General features: G+C 42.7%; 1 protein-coding gene across 3 annotated transcripts; it reads left to right on the forward strand.

Moving 5' to 3' along the window:
- The first annotated feature begins 692 nt into the window (after positions 1–692).
- On the forward strand, positions 693–27,394 carry LOC135515802 (protein lin-7 homolog A). 3 transcript variants are annotated; one of them, XM_064939540.1, is made up of 6 exons: positions 693–789; positions 10,891–11,009; positions 17,280–17,351; positions 20,087–20,296; positions 22,983–23,198; positions 25,968–27,394. In XM_064939540.1, exons 1-5 carry the CDS (start codon positions 753–755, stop codon positions 23,196–23,198), a joined length of 654 nt encoding a protein of 217 aa, XP_064795612.1. In that variant the 5' UTR covers positions 693–752; the 3' UTR covers positions 25,968–27,394. The 3 variants fall into 3 exon arrangements, with proteins under 3 accessions (XP_064795612.1, XP_064795611.1, XP_064795613.1); XM_064939539.1 differs by having other exon boundaries at positions 22,983–23,194; XM_064939541.1 differs by lacking the exon at positions 693–789 and adding an exon at positions 1,800–1,887 and having other exon boundaries at positions 22,983–23,194.
- The last annotated feature ends 277 nt before the right edge of the window (positions 27,395–27,671 follow it).

The raw sequence follows: 27,671 nt of genomic DNA on the forward strand, positions 1-27,671 counted from the left end.
CAAATTAAAATGTTCAGGCATATGAAATGTAGCCTACAGTGTGATCTGTCATCTTGTTTAAATCCTGCTTCCTCCATTCTAAAGGATGTACCCACAGCCATGGGATTGAGCACAACCTCTATGGAGAGGGCGGTATTACATTTTCCTTGGTTTTTGGCCACACTACTACAGGTCATGCAGTAGATTTGCCACAGCTTTAAGCTGTAGTTGCAACAGGCATTAGTAAAGGCAACAGCGATACAGAGAGATCCCAGCCCAGAGCCAGTTCTTGTCTATGCACGGGTCTCCTTTCTACAGTACTATAAACATGGGGATTAATCTATAAACCCTTCATCAGCTGCGTTTCCATGCCATCATTGAAATCTGTTTATCACTTTGTGGTTACTGTAGACTACTATATCAGCCTTAGGCTGCAGGACAACAAGAATCCCCTGCCATGAGCACACAGGTTGCCAATGAAATTGGCAGTGAGGAATTCAATATCAAAATGTTCATATCAGCTAGTCAATTTGGTTATAGGTCAATCCAGTCCCATGCACTCTCAATTATTTGCATAAAGATATTAATCCCACGGATGTTCGGTTTGACAGGACCATTGGGTCAGTCCGATAGAGCAGCGGCGCGGGAGGTAATCCCCTCTACCTTCCAGCCACTCCCACCGACGGGCTCTGTGCTCTCACTCGCCCGTTTAGCTTGAGTTGCTTCTGATGCTGCAGCTACCGTAGTCGCTATATCTCCCCATAACAGCAGTCATGGCGACAGAGGTCCAACCGCTCACTCTGGATCGAGGTAAGACCACAATCGTCAGATTCGCTTTCTTGTTGAATTATTTCTGGATCCCGAAACTTGAGCGAACGATGCATTGGCGGACCACATTTAAGTTGAAACTACTATAGGCTATTATATCATTTTTACATTCGTCAGCTTATATTTCTCTCTCGCTGGATACCGTTATTTGCTGGGAATAAAATGTATGGACCGTTTGGTGCGCACTCTGCAAAATTGGATAAAACGGCTTAATTCAATAATGCAGTTCAGCAATATTATAACGAATGTGTTATTAACCCACAGTATTACATCCCACTGCATATGAATAGAGTGGATTTATCTATGTTATGTAACATCCAATAGAATATTATCTCGCTGTATTCTTCACTTTGTGATTGGGAGAAATAATGTATTGCGCGCAGGAATCCAATCACGCTTAAATCCTTACTTCTCCACACATCAGACAACTTTTGGATGGGTAGGCTTAAGAATATAAAACAGACAGCTTTATGAATTGGTTTATATTTTTCTTGAATCTAATTGTAATTTGGACAGTGAACAAGAAAGGGGCACAGGTCTTCACCCCAATAGCATACCTGTTGTTGACAGTGAAAAATGAATTCACCTGCGGCAGTATTTTAAAAGGAAGGTTGAGTCCACAATGTAGTCTACCTATAGCCTACGTCATATTTCGGAGTAGTAATAGGTCGAATTGCACGCGGAATTCAGGTGATATTGCTTTCCTACAGTAGCCTGCCTGTCCAATGATAACAGATGGATAGCTTCTGATAGCTTCTCCTGACTATTCTTTCATTTTGATATTCGAAACGGGGACTATGGGGAAATCAGATTAAATGTGTAGCCTATGGAGTGCTTAAAACGAATCCGGTAGTGAAATGCATTAGTGTGGCTGCATGGCACAAACGAAAGGGGGTGGTGTTAAAAATAGAGAAAGATGATACATCTGGGAAAAGTAACGGGCATGGGCCCACTTTGAATGATTGCCACAACAGTTAGTGACCGTAGGAAAAAACTATAAACGACGTGGAATAAACAACTCACGGGAATGTAGAAGGCAAGAGGATATAAACATCTGTTTAAATTGGAAAATGACAAATGGTGACCGCTCTACGCTGTGTTGAACACAGCATTGCGCATGAGTAATCTAGCCTGGTTGTTATCATGAAGGATGGAATGGATGTAAACCGAACGAGGATCATCAGCGAGTGACCTGTCTTTATACCCAAGGAATAACGGATAATATAACGGTTTTATTCCCATTTTTTTAAGCATTGGCTCATTTACAGTCAATTCAATGCTCAGTGGCAATTGGATTCATTATTGCGTGACTGCAGCAACTGTATACGAGCTTGTATACGAGCTTGAATGGGGAGTGGGTGGCTGTATACGAGCTTGAAGTGGCTGTATACGAGCTTGAATGGGGAGTGGGTGCAAGGGCAAAAACATGATACAGGTCAAAATGATAAACAAGAAGCTGCGCTCTGTTCCATGAGGGGAAGGAACATTTCTGGCATTGAGATTCTATTGATAAACAAGTCATTCATTATATGACACATTTGGGAAGAGTTTTGTTCTCCCCAGTTAAACTGAAATATGTGTGCCAGTATCAGCTACTCAACCCTTTCCTTTGGGTTTTCAATGGGTAGACTAGTGAGTCAGAGCCCCTATCATTTCAGAGAGAACATTCAGGTGGCTGCTGTATCCACATGCTCATTAAGTGGTCACTGCCCCGCAGCAGTGATCATGTAGGGGATCAAAATGATAGCTTTACAAGAGCTGTCATTGTCTTTGCACAGTCCTTTGTCGCTACTGTCACTAGCGAAGAAACACTGTAATTGATATTGAAAATAAGCCTGTTTCTTTGTTGAAAGCAGGATATGTTAGGAATTTGTCACACACACACACACAAAGAGGCGGGAAACTCACATTATGCTTTGAGGTCATGACTGCACTTCCTGCTATTGTCTCAGGAAATGACTCAAACGCCACGGTCCTGTGGAGAAACAGCCTGTGTTGGAACCTCCCTGCCCATGGCACCAAAGTTTTCCTTCAATGATTGACTCTCATTCAAACACTAACCTGCACCAGGCATGCCAAGACTATTGAAATTGATAGAGATACTGAGAGAGTTCTCATCGACTGTATGCCATGAAGTCCTAATAATATCAGTCAGGCTGAGGCTGTACAGTAATCACAGTGAAATGTGTTAGTGCTCTTTCTGCCAGATATTTGCTGATGGAGAGGAATTTGAGGCCTTTGTGAGCAGAATTCCTATATATTTGCTGATTGAGCGGTGTAGTAAGACACAGATGCTCAAACAGGTTTCTGTGCCGTCTGAAATTACAGTGGATTTACTAAGATTCCAAACATCGAGGGTGAGCAGAAGCTTGAAATCTGGAAGTCAATACTTTTTTGATGCTCTCCGTGCATGGTTTATTGCCGTAATGAATATAGAACAACCACACATTTCCTTGCAAGTTATCGCTGATCCTTTGTTTGAGTCTATTCACAGGGGAGAAAGGGCAACACACTGTACCCTACTCAGGGCCCTAAGCATGTTGTCTCACCATACTGCAGACAGGCTTTGCTTTGCTCGCAGAGGTCACTGGATTTGTTCATTGTTGCGCAGCAACCTTCCTCTTGTACCTTGCTTTGGGTGATAACAGAGAGGAGGGATTACAGGTGAGGTGAACAGCCAGCTCAGCAATTTCATCAACGGAGAGCTGTTTAGAATGGCACAGCTCTGGGTAAGCTCTCATTAGAACCACAGTGAAAAGAAATGTCATTTGTTTGGGATGGACACCTGCCAGGTAATCAGTCAGAGGAAGGGAGACAAAAACCAAGTTCAGTGTGTTTTCCGCTTCTGCCTTAGGCTAATGAGCCCTGATGGGGACAGTCTAAGGAGTGATTCATTTTCCCAGGAATGTCACGGCAGGGCCATTTAGTGTTAATTCACTCGGCTTATGGGGGGGATTGATAAAGGGAGGTGCGTCCATTTAAAAAGCTGTCCTGTTGAGGAGCTGGCCTTGTGTCTGGCAAGCCCCTGCTGGCCTGTTCCTCTACTCATCCAGAGAATGAGCACAGTAGAGGTTTTTTGTGTGGTAATTTCAACGTGGTTGCCAACGGCAGAAAGGACACGCGGGTCAAAGTGGGAAGTGGCAGATGGCATGGCCTCTCCGGGGCAATTTATTCTGGCTTGTGTAAGTCAGCCATTCTGGTAGTGACAGTGTTAGGGCACTGCTCTGGGAAACATTACATGTGGGAGTGAGGAATAGCTCAGACTAGTCTTGAATCAATCAGTTATGAAAAGAGTCTCTATTAGGACCTTAGACGTCCCAGTAGAGATGGAGAAGATGCACCTGCGTTGCAGTCTGTTTTCATCAGCCCCATGTCTTAATGAGCCAGCTGAGTTCATTGGAAATGCTTATTTACACCGCACAGCAATTGTATTGAAACAACGTGCAGATATTGGAAAATATATTCTATTCAGCTATGCTCTTTATTAACAACAGGGCAATTATGTGATGATATTGGAGCACTGCCCAGTTTTTCAAACAGCTCAAAATCATGTTTAGACTTTTACTCAAGTGTAGAAAGCAGTGAAGCACTCACTGTTTAATACTGCGGCGTCGAACGGCTTGGACCCCCAGGAAGAGTGAAATAAACCGTGCCTAAGGCAGGACAGCACAGACCTGGTGTGTTTCAGCACAGCAGCATTGCTAGCTGCTTGTTGTGGTCTTCACATTTATTTATGACACACCCAGAGTGATGGCCGCATTAGTAGATCCAGTCATCAAAGCAGAGCAGAAAGGGAACTCAGTGTACTTGAAAGGCTGACTCATTCTGGAACTGGTGATTGTTTTAGACACAATGCTGTTTATAGTTTGAACGTTGTGTTTCATCAACATAATACCATAATTTCTGTGGTCGTCCGTCATTGATTACATTTTAGGAAATCTCAAGGTAACACACTGCACAGTACTGTATATTATAGATTTATCACTAAACGTCTTTACATCGTCAGTCACAGAAACAGATTTACCACTAAACGTCTTTACATCGTCAGTCACAGAAACAGATTTACCACTAAACGTCTTTACATTGTCAGTCACAGAAACAGATTTACCACTCAACGTATTTACATTGTCAGTCACAGAAACAGATTTACCACTCAACGTCTTTACATTGTCAGTCACAGAAACAGATTTACCACTCAACGTCTTTACATTGTCAGTCACAGAAACAGATTTACCACTCAACGTATTTACATTGTCAGTCACAGAAACAGATTTACCACTAAACGTCTTTACATCGTCAGTCACAGAAACAGATTTACCACTCAACGTATTTACATCGTCAGTCACAGAAACAGATTTACCACTAAACGTCTTTACATTGTCAGTCACAGAAACAGATTTACCACTAAACGTATTTACATTGTCAGTCACAGAAACAGATTTACCACTCAACGTATTTACATTGTCAGTCACAGAAACAGATTTACCACTCAACGTCTTTACATTGTCAGTCACAGAAACAGATTTACCACTCAACGTCTTTACATTGTCAGTCACAGAAACAGATTTACCACTCAACGTATTTACATTGTCAGTCACAGAAACAGATTTACCACTAAACGTCTTTACATCGTCAGTCACAGAAACAGATTTACCACTAAACGTCTTTACATCGTCAGTCACAGAAACAGATTTACCACTAAACGTATTTACATCGTCAGTCACAGAAACAGATTTACCACTAAACGTATTTACATTGTCAGTCACAGAAACAGATTTACCACTAAACGTCTTTACATCGTCAGTCACAGAAACAGATTTACCACTAAACGTCTTTACATCGTCAGTCACAGAAACAGATTTACCACTAAACGTCTTTACATCGTCAGTCACAGAAACAGATTTACCACTAAACGTCTTTACATCGTCAGTCACAGAAACAGATTTACCACTAAACGTATTTACATTGTCAGTCACAGAAACAGATTTACCACAAAACGTCTTTACGATGTCAGTCACAGAAACAGATTTACCACTAAACGTATTTACATTGTCAGTCACAGAAACAGACTGTAGTGGACTAATAGCTTAGATACACACTATTAATTAATTGATTCCTCTTGGAAATGGCTCTTTAGAGGACACTGCTTTCAATAACACTTCAACAGCACTTTCAGAATATTTCTCTCCCAAAGTTGGGCACCCTCTAAAACACCTTCATCGTTGCCTTAGAACATGAATGAGAATGAGCATAAATCTTTTATTTGTTGGCTGCCTCAAGAATTCTTTCCCACAAAGAATTCAGATATAATTTTTATTGGTCTTTGTTCTATTGCTTTTATTTCTCTCTTTATTGCTGTTAGGGACACATACATCGGCCCAATAGGAATGTATTCATACGTACACTGAAGGACGCACAGTATCATTTTGGTTCAAGTTGGCCTCAGGGATTTCAGTAAACACTCAGTTTGCTTCCTCTCTGTTGTAATTGGAGATGGATGATAAACCTTTCAAATAGAGAAATGTGTCATTAACCAGTCAGGAGTGATTGTTGAAATAGAAAATGGTAGATGAGAGCCCTATGTGACCGCCCCAAAGAACACGTCTCGTTACTTTCAGCTCAACCAATCAGGCAATGGTAATGTGTTCTCACTGCTGTGTGGCAAAGAGAAGTTAAACTAGGTCAGATGTTTGGCTAGTAGCATCAATGTTCCTGACTACTCAATGCATAGCAATGTACTGGTGTTTCATACTTTATTTAGTTATAGAATACTGAGGCAAGAAACATGCCTCTCCAACTTCACAGATTGAATAAATGTGAATTAGGAGTTGTACGTTTAATTTTTAACAACCATTTTTAACAACCATTGTTTTGTATCCCATCTCTTGCTCCCATCCTTAATTACACCTCCAATAAGAGCAACAGTATCACCTTGACACCTTTGTCTTCCCTTGAAAATATGTGTCAAATGAAACAGGATCATTTATTATATTTTATTGCAAACAGTGCGCCTTGCAGAGGTTCTAATGGCAACATCGATTTGCAGTTGTGTCGGCGTTAAAGCTGAACATACAGTAACTGCTCTTTAAATATGTTCATTTTGAGGCGGAGGGAGGAAGGGTGAGTCCCACAGATGTTGCAGACATCTGGACCCCCTGAGTCCATCTCTAGAGTTGGTGAAGCGCCAAGGGGGCTGAAGTCTCATTGGAGTGTGGAGAAGAGGAACGACGAGCAGAATGCTAATGGTTTAGTGGTTGAGTGAATCCATCTCAGTGGAGTGAGGACAGTGGATTGAGGACAGTGGGGTGAGGGCAGTGGGGTGAGGGCAGTGGGGTGAGGACAGTGGGGTGAGGACAGTGGGGTGAGGACAGTGGGGTGAGGACAGTGGGGTGAGGAAATCCAAAGAGAGGTTTTCTAATGAAGTGGAATAGAGAGAGAGGGCCAGATCCATGCATACTCTCAAGCTCCTCTCTCAGATGGGTTGGAGTGTTAGTAAGGCAGGCCAGGATGGTGTTGGCTGACTGTGTGTTACCCTCCAGATGTACTGTAGTTATTCATGGAGTGGCTCCGGCTTGGTAACGGGCCACGCCATGTGGGCGGTGAGGGTATTCTTAGTGGTGTGTAGAGCTACTCTTACAAAGCGGTTTGCCTTTGTATTAGTATTGTAGGCTAAGGGATTTGCTGTTGGTGGTGTAGCTCAATATTACCATGGTTTTACTGGTCTGTGTGTGTCTACATAGCCAACTATAATAAGGACTTATGTTCTCAGCTGGTCTCCTAGGTGATGTGGCTGAACGCATCACGCAGGGATTTGATGTGATGCGTGTCGTTGTAAAGTGTCTTATTAGGGAGTCGTTGCAGACGAAGCTATTTGGATGTGACGTAACTCTGTGCCTGGATTCCCATAGTCATTGAAACTGCAAATCACCCTGGGCCGCCAAGTCAATCTTATACCCTGGGGGGTTTATACCCCTTAGATCACACACAGAGGAAACCATTTGACGTCTCACTCCTCCCACCGTAGACAAAATACAGTATTCCAGCAGAAATGCCTGACGTAGGCAGCTCCTCACAGGACTGGATGGTGTTCTATTACTGCTGCATGTTCTACACCAATTATCACACGACACTATCCACGGTCTGTCCAAGACATTCTGTCCACAAATAGCCATCTACTTCTTGAAACAAATCGACGCGACAGTGCTTGCAGAGGGGATGAGCTAGCAGACCAAGGGAAGCAGGGTGGATGATGGGCATGATATGTGTCGCGATGCAGCAAATGAAATGCAACTGCTGGAGAGGGGAGGCTTTTATGACTGATTACCTGTAATAACTCTAGGAGCAGAAGGAGGGGCTCTGCTGTAGTCTAGCCCTCATCACTGGTCTAGGGGGATAACAACTGTCACATCTGGTAGCAACAATCCCTATTCACTGCTGGGGTGTTGGCTGACTGGACTCAGACACTGGACAGTCTGAATGGGGGAGATGGGGCATGACATTTATGGCGTCGTTACGGCATTTGCGATTTTTTTTGTTATTCAAATATGGGTCTAAAATACTGCCTTTGACGGCTTGTAGCCTAAGACTTTTCCAGACTGCTTTCTCCTTTCAAACAACTTGATACCTGAAATTCTTCCCTTTCGCAATCAAACACGGTTAGCTTTACTTTTACAAAATAGCTTCTTGGCCTATAACCCAGTTTATTTCAAAGAATACATTTCTTTAATTCCCCAGACCGAAGTTGAAAGCCAAACTACTTGAAAGTGGTGCTGAACAGGTGGAGAATACCAACTATTGCTTTTGATCAGTGTAGTGTCAAAGTACAAAAACTGACCTCCCGAGAAATGCCATCTATAAACAAAAATGTTTTAGAAATCTTAAATCTTTGATGTGTTGCTCGATGTCGGAGGCCTCGTCAGAGACCTTGACGTGGATGAAGAAATTGCCGCTAATGAGAAAATGAGAGCAGGCAAAACTTCTCCTGATCTGGCTCTGACCTCGCTATAATGAGAAATAAACGCTCATAAAACTACCTAGGCTGCTTGGAATAATACCAGCAGATTACTAGCCACTCATTAGTGCAAAGCTAACTGTTTTTTACAGGTATGGGACAGAATATTGTACAACCTCATTCAGCTTAGGGACTCATTGGATGCTTATTAAAGCTGATGGAAATTCTGTACATTAGCTACATTGCCATTGTAGGGGTAATGTAAAGTAGTAATGAATACTGTTAGATCCCTCCATTCGCACTCACAGGTTCAGAGAAAAGTGTCCTCTTTCCTGTGTCCAACTCTCTATGGACCAGCTTTAATTCCGCTCTCGTCTCCCCGTAGCTTAGGGTTTTTACCAGAACAGGCTGCCTCTAGGGTAGACTACACCACGACGCCTAGACTTAGAAAAGGTCGCCGGTTCAAATACCAGGGTCGACAAGCTGGGGAAAAAAAATTAAAATTAAAATTAAAAAGTCAGCCGATGTGCCCTTGAGCAAGGCACTTAACCCTAATTTGCTCCGGGGGCGCCGTACTACTATGGCTGACCCTGTAAAAAAGAATTCACTGCACCTATCCGGTGTATGTGACAATAAAACATGTTTTTTTTGTACATCCTTTAGAACGTCCTATGTGAAATGATCTGTGCTATACAAAACCATCATTACAGAAGATGCTGAGTGGAGTCGTGGAGTTTGATGAATGCCCTGTAAAGATCTCCCTGACAACACTTTGTGGCTTGAAGTAACCAATCCTGATGGAAATCGACCCCACCATTTCTTCTGGTTTAATGTAATCCACGCTGGTACTCTGGGTATCATGTTCTTTGTCCATGTATACTTGTGTACTAACAGTACATGTTGTGCCCTTGTATGTCTGTTTGACTGCCTAATACAGGCACAAAACAAACCTGCCCAAACAACCCCCGGTTCTATGTATGCAGTTCTCCCTCCTCTTACCTAGTTCGCCCTAGGTCTGTAAAAGGTAATAGCTTTTCTGTCTCCTCTCTGCCTCACCGGGTTACACTAGATTGTCTTCCGTCTCAGTCCAGCCACCCTGGGTTTGGCGTGATGTTTATAAACACGGTCGGTTGTTTACCTCTCTCAGTTGGTGTGGTGCAGAATGTGGCGCTAGTTCAACACCAGGGTAAAGGTGTTTAAGGTGATTGTTTAGAATCCTTGCACCGAGCCTCAGTATACACTTGTTGTTCCGATATAGTTGGATATTTCTTGCATTTAATAAAGTAGACTCACTTAACAACGTTTCATTTTTCACACCTAAGCTTTATTATCAACTCCAATACAACATCTTGCAATTTCCCTCCTGGGTGGCACTGTCACTGTGTTTGACATCAAGCTCGGTAGGAAAAATATCAAATCTGTAGCTGATTACAAGTGGTTTGATCATTTTCGAGCGACTCGCTGATCTTTGCACATGCTCAAGGGATAAAGGGTTGACAGATGCACATTATCCACCAACTGGTTTTTATTTAGTTTCTTCTAGAACAACTGACCCAACGATTAGGGTGAGCACCAAATCCCTCCTCTCCCCTTCCAGCATGTACTCTCATTTCTTTAATTTTCCCTGTTTGTCTCTAAGAGTGTGAAAATAATCTGCTTTACTCTGGATTTCTTCACCGGATGATAATTAGGAGTGGAGAGTTTACTAGACACAGGAGTCAAAGTCTTTAACTCAGAGGCATCATGGGTTTGTTTTCAAGGATCTAATGCTCGTGGTGCCTGCTCCTGCCAGGAATCGCTCGCTTTGAACGGAACAATTCCCTTCCCTGAAGTCCGCCCCCCATTTTCTCATGCATGGAGCAGGCCTAATGCAAACTACGCTGGGATTTCTCTCTCTCTCTTGTTCCCCTAGGCCTTGACTCTTTTTTTTCCATTATCCTCTCTATCGATTCACTCCGGACTTCTTTTTCAAGGCTGAGGTTAATGTAATTCAATGGGGCATTTTTTTCCTTCTTGTCATTTCTCTCTTTCTCTCTCTCTCTGACTTTCTCCACCTCTCTCGACCTCTTCCTCTCTCTCCTTTTCTTTGCCTCTCCCTCTCTCCTCTCTGTATTTCTCTCTCTCTCTGTCAGATGTGGCCAGGGCGATTGAGCTGCTGGAGAAGCTACAGGAGTCCGGGGACGTCCCGGGTCACAAGCTGCAGTCCCTGAAGTTGGTGTTGCAGAGTGAGTTCTGCACAGCCATTAGAGAGGTGAGTCGATTCCCCTGCACCACGGCCCCAGGGTCCTTTTGCTCCTGCCAACACAGGGAAATTGACCACAGGTGACTGATGGTTATTTGAATGAATGAATGTGGCTACACAACAATTCAGACTTTTAGGGGTGTTTTCCCAGACATGGTCAGCTCAGACACACAGACTGAAGGGTAAGAGGGCCATCAATACAGACTGAGGTCATCTAGTAGGAAATGTAATCTACCAGAGGAAATGTCAGGGTGGGCTGGCCCTTTCATTGGACAGCAGGATGAGAGAAGCCTGGCCTGGGAGTCAGGCAGAGACACTGGAGCCTGGTGCTGCCTGGTGGTGGGGGGGCGTCATGTCTCTGCCAGGAGTAGCAGCTAGGCAGCACCCTACAGACTAGGTTACAACAGCTGGCCATTGAGAGGGAAAGAGCGAGAGAAACACTTCAACCACCAACAACACATCCAGTCACCAGGGAAACTAGAGAGGATCCGATTGGATTAGAAGCAGAGGCTGACGTGGCCATAGTTTCCAGTCAATTACGTCCTTGTGTGAGCTGACACTTTGCCACGGTGCAGAATGGCTCTTTCTCGTAGAGGTCTGACTGCTAGAGGAGCTGGAGAGTGAAGATGAGTGGTCGTGGCCATGATGATGATTGCTGTTATTATCGTTATCAGCACATACAGTTACGCTGCAACATTCAACAGCTGTGGTGTTCACGTCAGCGGTTATTGGATTAACAGACTCCCAAGACGATAAATGCTCCCATGTCTCTATGGAAGATCAGAGAACATGGTGTTTATGTGAATGGAGCAATACCTTGCCATACGTGAGAATGTCACATGTGTTTACAATCCAGCAATGCTGTCACGACCCCTGTATTCACTTTTCCATGCACATTTTCCCCAGACTATGGACAGTGACGAGCATCGTAAAACACTTGGCCGCGGCTCGCTCTTAATACCCTGACATAGCAGGACTAGACCGCTGAGCCTCGTTGAGCTACATTGGTGAGTTAATCGTAATGTAATCACATTTGACCCCATCTGGCCCCTGTTCTGTGCTGCAATATGCCTGCAGATGGGTAATCTTTGTAGTTGAGAAAGCCACGTCATGGGGGTTCTAAACAAAAGGAGAGAGACTATTCTTCAAAACAACTTTATTATTAGATTTGCAAAAATGAAGCAATCAATAACAGCCACTCAAACATTGCCACCATTTTGTCCGTTCCGTCCTGCATGTTTCCACACGTCTAGGTTGCTGTAGATTGTTAAAACAGAATATCACATACTGCAGTCACACCTAAACGGCTCTTATCTGTACGCCCTGACAAATGACTAAGTCACACAAGACAAGCCTGTATCAGCAAAATACTAACATATAACAATGTACAACTCTCCAAGTAAAAAAAGCATAAACAACATAGTAGGTCATTCAATAATTTCCTCCACAGCTATTACAGGAAGATTAAGGGTTGCGTCAGAGCCATATATTGTTGTGCGGTATTGGGATTCACCTGCGTGTCATTTCATTAATGCAGATGACCTATACTGGGCCACCAGGTATTATAATTGAGCGATTTGATTTGTTACCTTCATCTCATATCTGCTGGTGAAGCTCATTTCATGGTCTGATGAGCAGACACAGAATCCCACAGACCAGGGTAGCTTGATCATGTCTCTACTGTAGAAGTCACAGAGGTGATCCGGCTGAAAACCTTCTTCACAGTGTCAATAGTATTTACAGCCACATGAAACAGCCTAGCTATGGGTGAGGGGGTTAACTGGCTAACTGTTGATAGGGGAAATTGATGGGCGATGGAAATGCTTGCTAAGGTGAAAGACCCACAATTACAGAGAGATGGAGTGAGGAGGAGCGTTGCTCTTCCCAACCTTGTCTATCAATGACATCTCAGAGCTCAGGGAATGTCCCTGAATGAGTTGTCAGAGTCAATCTGCTTTGCAAATGGAAAGGGAAGGACACCAGGGAAGACGACTGGGAGTGCTAACCAGCTGGAAATGATGGAGTTTATGATGACTTCCAGCCACTCTGTTGGCTTGACTTAAAGCGCTATGCATATCAAGAACTGGTCCTGATGAAAATCATCCGAGAGGCCCGAGCAAACGATTCATTCCACACATGAAATCGAATCATGACTTTCATTAGTCACAAAACAATGCAGGTCATTTTTCCTTGCAAAAAAAAAGAAGCATAGTATGTTCCAATGAACTGAATCAATTATGTGATCATAGAGTTGTAGTAGCCTGATGATAATGGAGCAGGGCATATGAATACAGGTCTCACTTTGAATTGATATAAAGGAAAGGATTTGTGTGCTGCTCCATTGAGGGCAGACCTTAGTCTCTTACTACATTTACTGTGAGCTGAAGGCTGAAAGCCACTTCATTTAATTATCTCTGTGTGTTTAATATTCTCTTTTTGTGTCATGCTGACAGAGCGAGGGAGGTCTGTGAATGGACAGTTATTAAATGCCATTTTGCTTCTACCAAATGACCCCTTTAAACTCAGTCAGCTAGAGAGAGGAGAAGGAGAGCTCTTCAAGCTCTCAGTCTCTCCGTCTCATCCTTCCCCATTTTGCTCTCCACTCACCGTCTCAGTAAAGAGAGGGAGGCGGTCGGGGAGCCATGGTTACACGCGTCGTGCCAGGCACCTTCCGGGCAGCTCTCTCCACTATCAGGCATTGTGTTGTCCTCGTAAGGCTGGCGGTAGACGGGTAGCCCCCAGCCCATCAAGCACAATGAGCCTTCCACAGAGGTTAAATAGATCTGGGTTAATGAAAGCCTGCCGTGGTTTACGCCCAGTGAACCGGAGAGTCAGGAGAGAGAGAGAGAGACAGGAGAGAGAGAGAGAGAGAGTCAGGAGAGAGAGAGAGTCAGGAGAGAGAGAGAGAGAGAGACAGGAGAGAGAGAGAGTATATTCAGGAGGGACAGGAAGAAAGTAGAGTTCGGAGGTAAAGATGGATGCGTAGTAACAGGAGGGGGAATGAGGTAGAAATGATTTCTTCAGGAGTGCAAGTCTTTCAAATCTCATTCTCTCTCTCTTGCTCTTTCTACCTGCATGTATCTGTATGTATCTGTATGTATCTGTATGTTCCCTGGAGCTTCACAACATCAAAAATAACACAGAAATTTGTTCCATGTTGTGACTGTTTTCTTTATGTTATTGGAGATTTATTTTCCCCTAATGAATTATCAGAACAGAAGTTCATTCATTAACAGTGTTGTCAGACTGAGTTCAACTGGGTTCATTATGGTCAACCTAAAAAGCTCCAATATCTTATTTTTGTAAGTGAACTACTTGCTCAGAACAAAATGCAATTGATTTATTTGGTTGTTGGGAATTGTGAGCTTGAGGTTGTTATTTTATTTTCACATCAACAATGGACTTTGTTTTTCATCAGTCGGACATACCGAGGCTTCACGAAACCACTTGTTTTATTGTTGAAACACAGATGAAGCACTTTGAAGTCGCAAAGAGGCAAGGGCCTTGTTTTGCTCCAGCTCATCATACAGAAATATTGAATGGTGGTTGAGCCCAGAAAACACATGCTCTCCTTTGTAGAGAGTAGAGACATAGAGGTGTGAGCTGATGAGTAAAATCCCTATTAGTTTTCATTCCAGCGAAAAACAATACCATGAAAAAGCTTTCAATTCACTGCACAGGAAAAAAAAATGTCAATGTCAATGTTGTTCTTCAAGAAGGGTTTGAGACGTTACAATTGAATTTGGTTTGCTCGTTGAATAATTCAGCAGTAGTTAGTGGTAAATCCAATTTGCACTTCAACTCGTGGATGTTTGTGCATATAGTTAAGCAAATTACAGATTGAAATAGCTTGACCTTTATTGTTGTTCACGTGTTTCCTAGACACAATTCTCATGACTCACAGCAAGGCATCCACTGAGACCTTGAATACACAACAGTCCATGCATCTTAAGTGTATTTCAATCAGGCTCACAATGATGGATGGATGCTGTATCTTTATGTGAAAAGCGATGCACTGAAACAAATGTTAATAGAATGGACCAGCCGCAAGCCTCTTGGCTAAAACACACAAAGGATGTGGGATAACATGAGTCACATCAAACAATTACATGACCCAGTATGGGGATTTAGGCCAATGTCTCATGTAATGTTCAACAATGCACCACTAATCAGAGCATTCATAATGTTTCAAGTTGTTTCTGTTGGCTCACCAGAGGAAGGTGTCATTTTTTAAAATGTATTTATTGTACCTTTATTTAACTAGGCAAGTCAGTTCAGAACAAATTCAAATTGTCAATGATAATGTCATACTGTACACTGGGGGTGCTATTGTAAATGGTGTCAAAACAGTATGTCATATTCTGTATAGAAACGACTATGTATAGAAACGACTATAGAAACGACTATGTATAGAAACGTATATAGAAACGACTATGTATAGAAACAACTATAGAAAATGGCTCTTTTACACCTGAAAGCTTTCCATTAGCACAAAACTGACTCCTGAGTGGAGGTTAGAACACACTGTAGATGTGGAAGAGGTGTCCTGGAATAAGGTCCCAAGATGGTGTTCAATATTGGAAATCAAAGAGTCGCTCAGCTGAAAAACAAAGAACTGCTTTTTGACTGTAACACCAGAGTTCCACTAGTGTATACACCCTTAAGTTATACTAGGGACATTGTGATTCCATAGCTAGGGCCAACAGTGAGGACTTGTGAAGAGCGGAGTCAGCAACCTCTGCATAATCAATACAGTTGCTTTGTGAGGTGTTAAACATCATTCACAGTTAGCCATTGTTATGTATTACTGAACAAAAATATAAACGCAACATGTAAAGTGTTGGTCCCATGTTTCATGAGCTGAAGTAAAAGATCCCAGAAATGTTCCATACGCACAAAAAGTTTATTTCTCTCAAATTTTGGGAACAAATTTGTTTACATCCCTGTTAGTGAGCATTTCTCCTTTGCCAAGATAATCCATCCACCTGACATGTTTGGCATATCAAGAAGCTGATTAAACAGCATGATCAGGACTTAGGTACACCCTGTGCTGTGGACAATAAAAGGCCACTCTAAAATGTGCAGTTTTGTCACAACACAATGCCACAGAGGACTGAGGGAGTGTGCAATTGGCATGCTGACTGCTGGAATGTCCAACAGAACTGTTGCCAGAAAATGTAATGTTAATTTCTCTACCATAAGCCGCCTCCAATGTTGTTTTAGAGAATTTGGCTGTACGTCTCACACCGCAGATCATGTGCAACCCAGGACCTCCACATCCAGCTTCTTCACTCGTGGGATCATCTGAGACCAGCCAACTGGACAGCTGATGAAACTGAGGAGTATTTATGTCTGTAATAAAGCCCTTTTGTGGGAAAAACTCATTCTGATTGGCAGGTCCTGTCTCCCCAGTGGGTGGGCCTGGCCCCAAGTGACCTCCCAGGTCCACTTATGGCTGCACCCCTGCCCAATCATGTGAAAGATTAGGACCTAATAAATTAGGACCTAATGAATTTATTTGAATTGACTGATTTCCTTATATGACTGATTTCGTTATTACTGTAACTCAGTAAAATCGTTGAAATTGTTGCATGTTGTGTTTTTATTTTTGTTCAGTATATTAATGATGCCCGAAGAGCCCCAGTGGCCTTGCCTTGGCCCCAAGTCAGGTCAGATCCACTGAGCCATGGCCCAGTAAGTACCAGGAGCTGGGCCATGGAGCTGGAAACAGACAGGTCTGATGCTTTTCGGTAGAACACCGGGGTAAATCCTCAGTGGAAATTCACCTACAGTACCAAGAGTCTTAGCTCCACTCTCTTCAGTTTATTTACTCAGTGCCATGTGTTACCACATGAGAGAAAACCAAAAGTGGTAGTAGCGCCACACCACAGTGTGCTATGAGTATTTTGTACTCACTGATGCACCACGGTTTGCTTATGCTAATTGTCGTAGGGACCAGATGTTTGAGCAGCCTTAAGGGCAGTAAGTAGCAGGAGGCAGCAGGATCAGGCACCAAATAGTGTGCAGTGTATTAACACTGGATCCAGGTGGATGAAGAAATCCAATGAATATCTACATAATCTTCGGAGGTATTTGCAAAATAAACACTCTCAAAATACAGGTTTGAATTGAAATCAAAAACCTAACCCTGCCAACTACCAAGTCTGGTAGCCTACGACATGGATTGAACATGCAAGAGACTTGGAGAAATGTAGCAGACAATTCAAAAGGTACTGAGAAAATACGCTCATGTTTGGTCCATTTTTCTCTCTCTTTCAGGTGTACCAGTACATGCATGAAACAATCACAGTCAATGGCTGTCCGGAGTACCAGGCACGGGCTACAGCGAAGGTGAGCAACATCTCAGACCGGCTTAGCTGTATTGACCAAACTTAAGGCCGAAAGATACTGTACAATGTAGCCTAGATACACAAACACCCATCATGTCTCCTTCAGATGATCAAAGACTGGAGCCGGTTTGGTGTACAATGAATTACTCATTAGCAGACCTTGGATGTAAACACTTGAGAGGTTCTACCAATGAGTCCCTCTGCCACCGCTCATTCATATTCCTTATGAAGAGAGCTTCTTTTGTGGAGGAGAATAAAGCAAGCAGATCTCTAACAGTGAAAGGGGGATAGGAAAAGAGGGAGTCAAGAGGGAGGGTGAGATGAGAGAGAGGAGTGCATCTCCATCCTCCCAGTGTTCACAAAACATCATAGAGGGAGTGAAGAAGACATGGGGCAACATAGGGAGGTACGCACACTGACTGATTCAATTGGCTGCTCCTTCCAGAGACTGGGCACACAGAGGAGTAGGACACGGATTGATTGACAACACTGGGCAAGCAGGATGAATAGATAACTAGGCCCGGTGTGGAGCACAATTCCAAAGGGCTCTTTTTTTGTCAGCGAAACGTCGTCTCTTCAATCGCAAATGGTTTGCAAAACTTTGACTGTGGTCCAGTCCCTTTCAAGGAGACGTAAACGGGGTAACCTTTTTTTCCGACTTTAATCAGACTGTGGATTGTGTTGTGAATTTCCACCTTGGATGAAAGGTATGCAAAGACAAAGCGTAGGCCTATTGAAGGACACCACTGTATCTGATGTTGATGGAATATCAAAATACTCTTTCTAGCCTGCTCAGATCAAATGGTTTTGAGGTTGATGGTATGCTGCTGTTACAGCGACGTGTCCTTTTCATTTACCTTCGAATATCCATAATTTGTTGACTATTCAAGGTCCCTGTTCAACATTATAAAGTACATATTCATAAACAAATCATTTTATTTTCAAAGCTTATTCAAAGGCTGTTTTGAAAGAGAGAATGTAGATAGGTCTAATCAAACTGCTTTACAATTCATGAAAGAGGCCTTGGGGCTTGTATTTAACTGTGTTAAAGTAAGCCAGATTGTCCATATGACACTGTTTACACAAGAAAGCAATGACGACAGCATGAAGTGCCTTTCAACTTGTCCTTGTCCATCACCAGTCTTTTCAAAAGCATATTAAAATGTAGCCACCAGTGCAGCAGCAATTAACAGCAAAGTGCGTTCACTGGCTTCCACGCCCACGGGAGTGATTTCAATCGATGACATCGAAATGAGATGGTGCGCTGTTTTTGAAAGTGCCGCCCTCCTGAGAGTTTCTGTTTAGCTGAGCCGGTGCTTGTTTCATCAGCCTCGTCTCCAAGTACATCTCAAGTACATCACTGACCAAAGGTCTGGAGGGCAGCACTCAGGGCATTTCACATGAATCACTTTAAGTAGGACACCGGGGGCCTAAAAAACGTGTTATCGTCCTATGGAAAACCAGGGATCCCTTGATACACCAGCGATCTTGAGGCATTAGCAAGATGTTATTTTAGATGCCTTTGCTGTAGTGATGCTGGTGAGCGTTTACCAATTCAAATGTGTTCCACCTGAGAACATGAGCACTTGATTCAGTTTGTTACCCAATTAATTGAATCAATTCCAGACTGTAATTCCTGGCCTGAGGTTCTTATCTTTTATCTTCTAGAGATGGGAGACCACTTAGTCTTTGGTGCTCCAGAGAAAAGACTGAGCTGAACTGATGGCTGATGATGATAACATTTTATGAAATTAAGTCATTTCCATACGGTACTGTGACATTACTTGGGCAACTTCCCAGTAAGCTGTCATTTTTGTTTGGTTCGCCCCAGACGCATTTTTGCATTTGGAGGAGGCAGCCTTATGCCATCTAGTTTCTTCCTCTCGGGAAGGGAGATACATTTGTGAAGGTCGATATGCCGTTAGCCAGAGAGGGGATGGTGGCCTACTGAACACAGTGCTTCTTTACTCACAGTGGGAGAGAGAGATGGAGAGAGAGAGATGGAAAGGGGGGGACGAAAAAGTGGAGTATCTCAGGGCTTTCACCTGCTAGGGAAAACTTTGGATCCACATATGCCAAGCTTTGAAACAGAGGCCTTTTTCCCCTGCAGTTTCCCGAGAAAGTATTGCTCAATAATAATGAGACAGACTTGACAGACCGGCACCTGTGGCGATGTGCATCTGCTGTTCCTTTCCCAGGCTGGGCTAACAAGCTCCTGCACACTTTGTTTCAGACGACAAGGCGAGGAGAAGATTCGTCTAGAACTTGAAAGCCATCCCAAGCCAGTGGAATTTAATGAAGCAGGCTCACAGAGATTTAGTTAGTGGGGGTGGAAGTTCTCGCTTCTTCTCCAGCTGCGACAGATATGTGCTAATTCATGTTCTTACAGAGCCAGAAAACATCTGACATCGCTATACAATACATCACCATCATCACCTTGGCTCTGACTTTGTTATTCTCAGCCCTACTGAACGTCTCTAAGCCCCATTTAGAGAGAGAAGTCAGAAGGTCCCACCCTCAGAGTGAATTTAAGTCTGTACACTTTGGTTCTACATTGCTCTTGGGTATGGGAAAGTTTATTTGGCTGTTGCGAAATGCAATCCCAGTTCACTTAGTATCGTCATTATCCAATCTATTTGTGTGGTAGACAGAATAGGGTGGTATAGGGCTTGGAGTTAGTGCTGAACACACCAATAATGGTCTGATTGTTACCATCTCGCCTGTCTCTCTCTGCAGGCCACAGTTGCAGCCTTTGCGGCCAGCGAGGGTCACTCTCACCCCCGAGTGGTGGAGCTGCCCAAGACGGAGGAGGGGCTGGGTTTCAATGTGATGGGCGGCAAGGAGCAGAACTCTCCCATCTATATCTCCCGCATCATCCCAGGGGGCTTGGCTGAGAGGCATGGGGGACTGAAGCGAGGGGACCAGCTCCTGTCTGTCAATGGTGTGGTATGTATTGCTTATTTACTATTACTGCTAGGTCTAGTTACACGTGGCCAGACCAGGAAAAACTCTGTATCCTATTTATGATATTCGGTGAACTTGCATCTTCTATATTACGAATCCCAATCACAGTTGTGTGCTTTTGTTAATATTTCAAGGTATTCATTTTCTCATCTTGCTTGACTTTTTCTGACAAGCCACATCCGAGCAGGGAAGCATTCTGTCTAAACCTTGAGTCAAACTTTCAGAATATTGATAGGGTCAAGCAGAGTGATTGGTTTTCTGAAGCCTAAATCAAAAGAGGCTTATAGTGAGCCAGCATCCAAGATATAGGAGAGCTATCTATGACTAAAGAAATGGGCAACAACAAACGCTATATCAAACGACCGTTTTTTAGAAGAAGCAAATGTCACCATGAGCAAAGTGTTCCAAACTTCACACGGCTCAGCGGTTTGGCCATTCAAAGTCACTCCTTGCCGAATCCTATTCCGTAACTCTCCATTTACACCATCAAATGAAAACCAATTTACATGGTAAAGTCAGGATGTGTTTGGAATTAAAACTGCCTTCAGATAAACACTAATCAAATGTGTGCTTTAAAAAGCAATCTTCATAAAGGAGTCATTTGATTTCCGTGACATCCAGAATTTTAATGTGAAAATATACAGTACCAGTCAAAAGTTTGTACACGCCTACTCATTCAAGGGTTTTGCTTTATTTGTACTATTTTCTACATTGTAGAATAATTGTTGAAGACATCAAAACTATGAAATAACATATGGAATCATGTAGTAACCCAAAAAAGTGTTAAACAAATCAGAATATCTTTTATATTTTAGATTCTTCAAAGTAGTCACCCTTTGCCTTGATGACAGCTTTGCACACGCTTGGCATTCTCTCAACCAGCTTCACCTGGAATGGTTTTTCAATAGTCTTCAAGGAGTTCCCACATATGCTGAGCACTCGTTGACTGCTTTTCCTTCATTCTGCGGTCCAATCCCAAACCATCTCAATTGGGTTGAGGTCGGGTGATTGTGGAGGCCAGGTCATCTGATGCAGCACTCCATCACGTTCTTTCTTGGTCAAATAGCCTTTACACAATCTGGAGGTGTGTTGGGTCATTGTCCTTTAGAAATAATTTCTTTTCAGCAACCATAAAGCCCTGATTGATGCAGTCTCCTCTGAACAGTTGATGTTGAGATGTGTCTGTTACTTGAACTCTGAAGAATTTATTTGGGCTGCAATCTGAGGTGTAGTTATCTCTAATGAATTTATCCTCTGCAGCAGAGGTAACTCTGGGTCTTCCTTTCCTCTGGCGGTCCTCATGAGAGCCAGTTTCATTGTAGCGCTTACTGCTTTTTGACATTTTCCAGATTGACTGATCATGTCTCAAAGTAATGATGGACTGCCATTTCTCTCTGCTTATTTGAGCTGTTCTTGCCATAATATGGACTTGGTCTTTTACCAAATAGGGCTATCTTCTGTATACCACCCCCCCTACTTTGTCTTTGTCACAACACAACTGATAGGCTCAAACGCATTAAGAAGGAAAGAAATTACACTAATTAACTTTTAACAAGGAACACCTGTTAATTTGCTTCCTGTAGCACTAATCCCCCCCTCCCCACACACTGCAGCAACTTACCCAACCCCCCCGTCCCTGCTTCTCCTTCACCTAAATCCAGACAGGTGACGTTCTGTAAGAACTGCAAAATCTGGATCCCAACAAATCAGCTGGGCTAGACAATCTGGACCATTTCTTTCTAAAATTATCAGCCGAAATTGTTGCAACGAGAGCATACAGGTTGCAGTGGTGGGTAATACAGTTGAAGTCGGAAGTTTACATACACCTTAGCCAACTACATTTAAACGGTTTTTCACAATTCCTGACATTTAATCCTAGTAACAATTCCCTGTCTTAAGTCAGTTAGGATCACCACTTTATTCTAAGAATGTGAAATGTCAGAATAATTGTTGAGAGTGTTTTATTTCAGCTTTAATTTCTTTCATTACATTCCCAGTGGGTCAGAAGTTTACATACCTGTACACTCAATTAGTATTTAGAAGCATTGCCTTTAAATTGTTCATCTTGGGGCAAGCTTTCCACAATAATTTGGGTGAATTTTGGCCCATTCCTCCTGAAAGAGCTGGTGTAACAAAATTGACAAAATTTAAATGCATTCCAAGTGACTACCTAATGAAGCTGGTTGAGAGAATGCCAAAGCTGTCATCAAGGCAAAGGGTGGCTACTTTGAAAAATCTCAAATATATTTTAATTTAACACTTTTTGATTCCATACGTTATTTCGTAGTTTTGATGTCTTTATTATTTTTTGAAAATAGTAAAAATAAAGAAAAACCCTTGAATGAGTAGGTGTGTCGAAAATGTTGCTTGGTACAGTATATTACTCTAGGCTTGAGGAGAAAGTACTAATTATGCCAAATATGCAATGCTTGTTGAACTAAGTAGAAATCCATTTGACTTCCATTTCAAACCTAATTGGTAGTAACCATTTAGAAACTGAAGCTGCTGCTGTGTAACTGTGCCATTGTTGCATACATAGAAGTTCCTTTATTTCTCTGTCCATGCCAATTAAGAAACGGAGGCAGACTTCAGAGACCATATCACTAAAACATTGCCACCACATTTCTTAAATGTGCTGAGTCGCTTTTCTTTCACTGTATCACCCCAGAGTGTGGAGGGGGAGCACCACGAGAAGGCGGTGGAGCTTCTGAAGGCAGCCAAGGACAGTGTGAAGCTGGTGGTACGCTACACGCCCAAGGTCCTGGAGGAGATGGAGGCGCGCTTCGAGAAGCTCCGCACGGCCCGCCGCCGCCAGCAGCAGCAGCTCCTCATGCAGGCCCAGCAGCAGCAGAACCTCACTACCCAGCAGAACCATATGTCGTAGGTGAGGCTTTTCATTGCTTTAAGGGTGGGGGACCATAGCCTGGTGCCAGATCTATTTGTACTGTCTTGCCAACTCCTATGGGCATTGTCACACCAAGGATGACTGTAGGTGTTGGCAAGACAGCACAAACAGATCTGGGACCAGGCTAAGGGGCCACCAAGGAGAAGGACCACACAGCTGAAGCAGTAAGAATACCAGTCCTCTAAACTGGCTACATATTCAACAAACTATGATGTAATTTAGACTCATACTGTTCTAAGGATCTGACAGAGATTTTTAATTTCCGTCATTGAGCAGACACACTTATCCAGAGCATACATTTTCTCACTTGTCCCCCTTGAGACTCTAACCCACAACCACGGTATTGCAAGCGCCATGTTCTACTAACTGAGCCACACAGGACTCTTTAGCACCTCAAAGGTTTTTGGGGAATAGGGTGAACTGACGGAGGCTGGTATTGTCTGGAGATACACATTGCACATTCGAAACAGCAACAACGTTTAAAACGCAACGTATGCCTTTGAAAACTGCCTATGTGGCATCGATATGAGTCAGAAACAGTTATTCTAGTGTCCAAATTGACTACAAAGTGTTTGGAACATATGTGTATCACAACTGGTAAATGAAGGATGGGTATTGATTAAATGATGTACATTTGCCCATTAACATGGGGTGAACAGCTGCAGTGATTGCTCTCTATTCAATAGCATACAGTGAGACAGACCAGCCCAGCAGCCTGACTTTATTTACATAGGACAACATGTTACACGTTTTTTTAACTTGAGAAATACTGCAACAAACACCTTAGTCAGATGTAAAATTGCGCAAATACAACATGAAATAGGCTTCTGCATCTACAGTGTCTCATGGGGGACAGACATCATTAACCAAGCGTGGAATCGGTCCGGAAACAAACCCCCAAGACTGAAATCCTGTTTTTCTAATGAGCAACAGAAAAAACAGAAGTGCCAATCGACGTGTTCAGTGGTTCTTTAAAACTCATTGGGCTCTTTATACCCAGAGAGAGTACCAGACTCCTGTCAGAGAGGCTCCTACTACACAATGATACCAGGCCTTGTCCTTTGGGTAAAAGTTACAGAGGATTACATCAAGCTTTTCATTTTTTCATTAAACATATGCTTGCTGCACACATTAAGTTCCTGGAATGAGGGCTTAATCTATTTCAGGGTGTTTGTTAACTAAGCAGTTGCAATCCCCTGTACAGTCATAACCGTCTATGTTGTGTCAGTAATTCAGCCGCGTGGCTTGTGAATTATTTTTGATATGGCTGAGCAAATTAGAGGTCACGCTCATGGGATGCTACATGTTTTATAAAACATACCACAGAGCAACTTTGAGGCAGACTTATGGTATACAAATATACCACGTCGTTGCTTAGATTGCTGGAGGTGATATTGCAAAAATAAGGACAACTCTGAAAATAGGTAGTCGTAATATCAAGCCTGTCTGGGCCTCAGATGAAGCTATGACACGTTGCTGTGGCTAATTCAGCTGAGCATTCTTTAAAGTGTAACCTTGACATACCTCCACGAGGCACATCACAAAGACTTAACACCACCCGCAGTCTAAGGGATCCTCAGTGGCACTGATCGTTTGATAGTAACCCTCCTCGTGTAGCCCTCGTTTAGCAAGGGGAGGCATGTGTGAGCTTGGAGACCTGTGCAGTAGAGGCATGGAGTGGGGACTGAGCAGGGATCATGTTGTATCAACCCTGGCATGCTGACTACAGGGCTTTGCCAGTGGCCAAGAGGCCGGTGGCCAAGCAAGCGACATGCGCGGCGAACAGGCTGCTAGGTGGCAGGCACCATGGGATTGCATGGAATCTGTACGTCATGTAGCCTTCCTCTCTGACACGCTGCCCAGCCATTCTGTCTCCTCTCGCATACCTGGCCAGGCTGACCAAGGCCGAGGACACAATAAGCTCTGCTATATCTCTGTTCTCAGTAGTGGGAAAGCCACAGACATGTAGCCATTTCAAAATGTCAAATGACCTAGTGGCCTCATGGGTGAAATGTTATTCATATTTTTCATAATTTTATAATTAACCTGTTGGAGATCGAGCTACTTTTTTCAACATTCTGTTCAAAATCGCGCAACATTTCAACGTCCTGCTACTCATGCCAGGAATATAGTATATGCATATGATTAGTATGTGTACATAGAAAACACTGAAGTTTCTAGAACTGGTTCAATGGTGTCTGACTATAACAGAACGAGTTCCGTTGTCATGGGTGAAGTGTTATTCATGTTTTTCATAATTTCATAATTAATAAACATTATTTCTAAAACCGACCGAAAATCCTGTTTTTATGTCATACGGTTTTGTTATATTTCAGTCTTCTGTGATGTAAATAAAGTGTAATATTGGGATGCAAACTCAAAATTGTATACATTTAAACTCTATATCTGACATGGTACAGGTGTCTTCCTTCTTAAAAGTCCATAATCATCTGTGTGAGGTGTACACTTTTGTTTCAAAGTAGATTGGTTTAAGACTACCAAAAAAACACTCTGTGTGACCCTAATTTAGCCCACTGCAGTAAAAGGCTAATTCACAATCATTTTTAATTGGCTTTTCACAGTTCATTGTGCTTTTCGCAATTCACAGCAGAGTATACTACACTTTTTTTGTAACTAATTCTACCAGAATATGACATTAGCATCCCACTTTACTGACCTTTCAAAGTACTGACTTGTCAAATGGTTTCAAGCATTGCTCTCAGCTGTTCTTACATCTATCCCCCACAGGCTGTTCCAACAGAAGAAGTAGTGAAGGACACTGAAAGCAAGGTTCTAAGTCCATCTCTGTGCGGAGGATCCCGAAGGAACCACCTGGTAGAGGAGAATATGATACTGTTAAGCAGTGAAGACTCTCTCTCCCCCTTCAATGTACTCCCAACAGAAGGAAGCAAAACTGAATGATATGTGTTCTGAAATGTAAACAATGGTGCTTGTGACCTGAGACATTGGAGGCTAGCACTGAAACCCATCCTTTTAACTTTTATTTTGTTTGTGTTCATTTTAAGTTTTCCTCTAACAGTTGAAAGTTGTGACCCTCCTCAATGTTCCTCCTTGTCATTTCTGATAGTTTATCTTTGTTATCTGTTTTGAATTCATTTCACTTGTTTCCTGACTTTGGTTTTGCTATAGCTTTGTACAGTGATATTGTTTCTTCTATGGGAGCTTGTGTCTGTGCGTGAATGAACATTGCTTTTTTGTGTCAAACTTGTCCCGCTTTGGATAAATGTGAACTCTTTTTTTACCTGATATATTGCAGTGAGAAAATATTTTGTATGGAAACTTGTAGATTTAGCAATAACAGACTTTCATTGGTTTTACATTTCACATAAAAGTAACGATTAGAGATATACAGTATGTGGTAAAGATACAAACGTTAACATTGTAATACTCGGTCAACTGTATCTTATGCACTGTGTGTCATAAGGCAGCTTCTGCCATTAAAATCAAATGGCTGTTAAAAGAGGAAGAGACTGTGGAATGTTCTCGTCGTCTTGTCAATAAGGGACCTCTGTTTTAAACTCTCTCCTTCAACCCTCTACCTATCGTCTGACGTAGTATTCTCATGACAAGTAACCGTATTTAAGTATAACAAGTTGCACTGTGGATTCATTCAAAGCTATTAGAAAACCAGTTGATGATCAAGACTGATCAAAAGGAGTCTTGTATCTGTAGTACTGTCAGACAAACAATACTTTGGATGGTTTTCCTAGTAGCAAACTCTAGTATGTATGTTCTATATAGGCCTAGTTACCCTGGGTGGGTATTGAAGTAGTGCAAGATCATTTGACAGGCATACTGTGTGCAATGTGCCATCCTGATAGTCCAACCAGATTGGGCTGTGAACGTGTTTTGTCCCTCAACTTTTGAGCAGTTCATCTTGCCTCTGACAGATCCCTTTTGTACATTTACTTATTCTCTTTCTAATTGACGACTTGCATTTTTTTAGGCTGGACGTACTGTACTACCTGACTGGACGTACTGTACTTCCTGATTCGACGTACTATACTTCCTGATTCGATCTACTGTACTCCCTGATTCGACGTACTGTACTCCCTGATTGTACAGAAAAAAAAGACAACACCAGGTGATATGCAATTGTTATACATATTATATTTGTATAAATAAATATATGTGCGTGTGTACAATGACGACTTTATTGACCCCAAACTGATTCTTCTTCTACTGTGTCTATTGTGCTTGTCTGAAATCTGGGGTAAGGGGACTAACTCGTGACCCCTGTCTGTTTGAGCTGTGAACGGGAGTTACAGGGCAGCAGTGGAGCACTTGGTTCTGACACTGCCTTCCACTGACAGGTACTGAGATGAAGTGCCTGTGGATGACGCTTTTACATCATAATTCCCCCTTGAATTGAAGCATCTGAATATGAACCCAATCGCCAATGGCACGTCAATACAGAAGGCAGACACTGAA

The sequence above is a fragment of the Oncorhynchus masou genome, chromosome 27 (genome assembly GCF_036934945.1).
Source record: "Oncorhynchus masou masou isolate Uvic2021 chromosome 27, UVic_Omas_1.1, whole genome shotgun sequence".
Taxonomy (NCBI): Eukaryota; Metazoa; Chordata; class Actinopteri; order Salmoniformes; family Salmonidae; genus Oncorhynchus; species Oncorhynchus masou.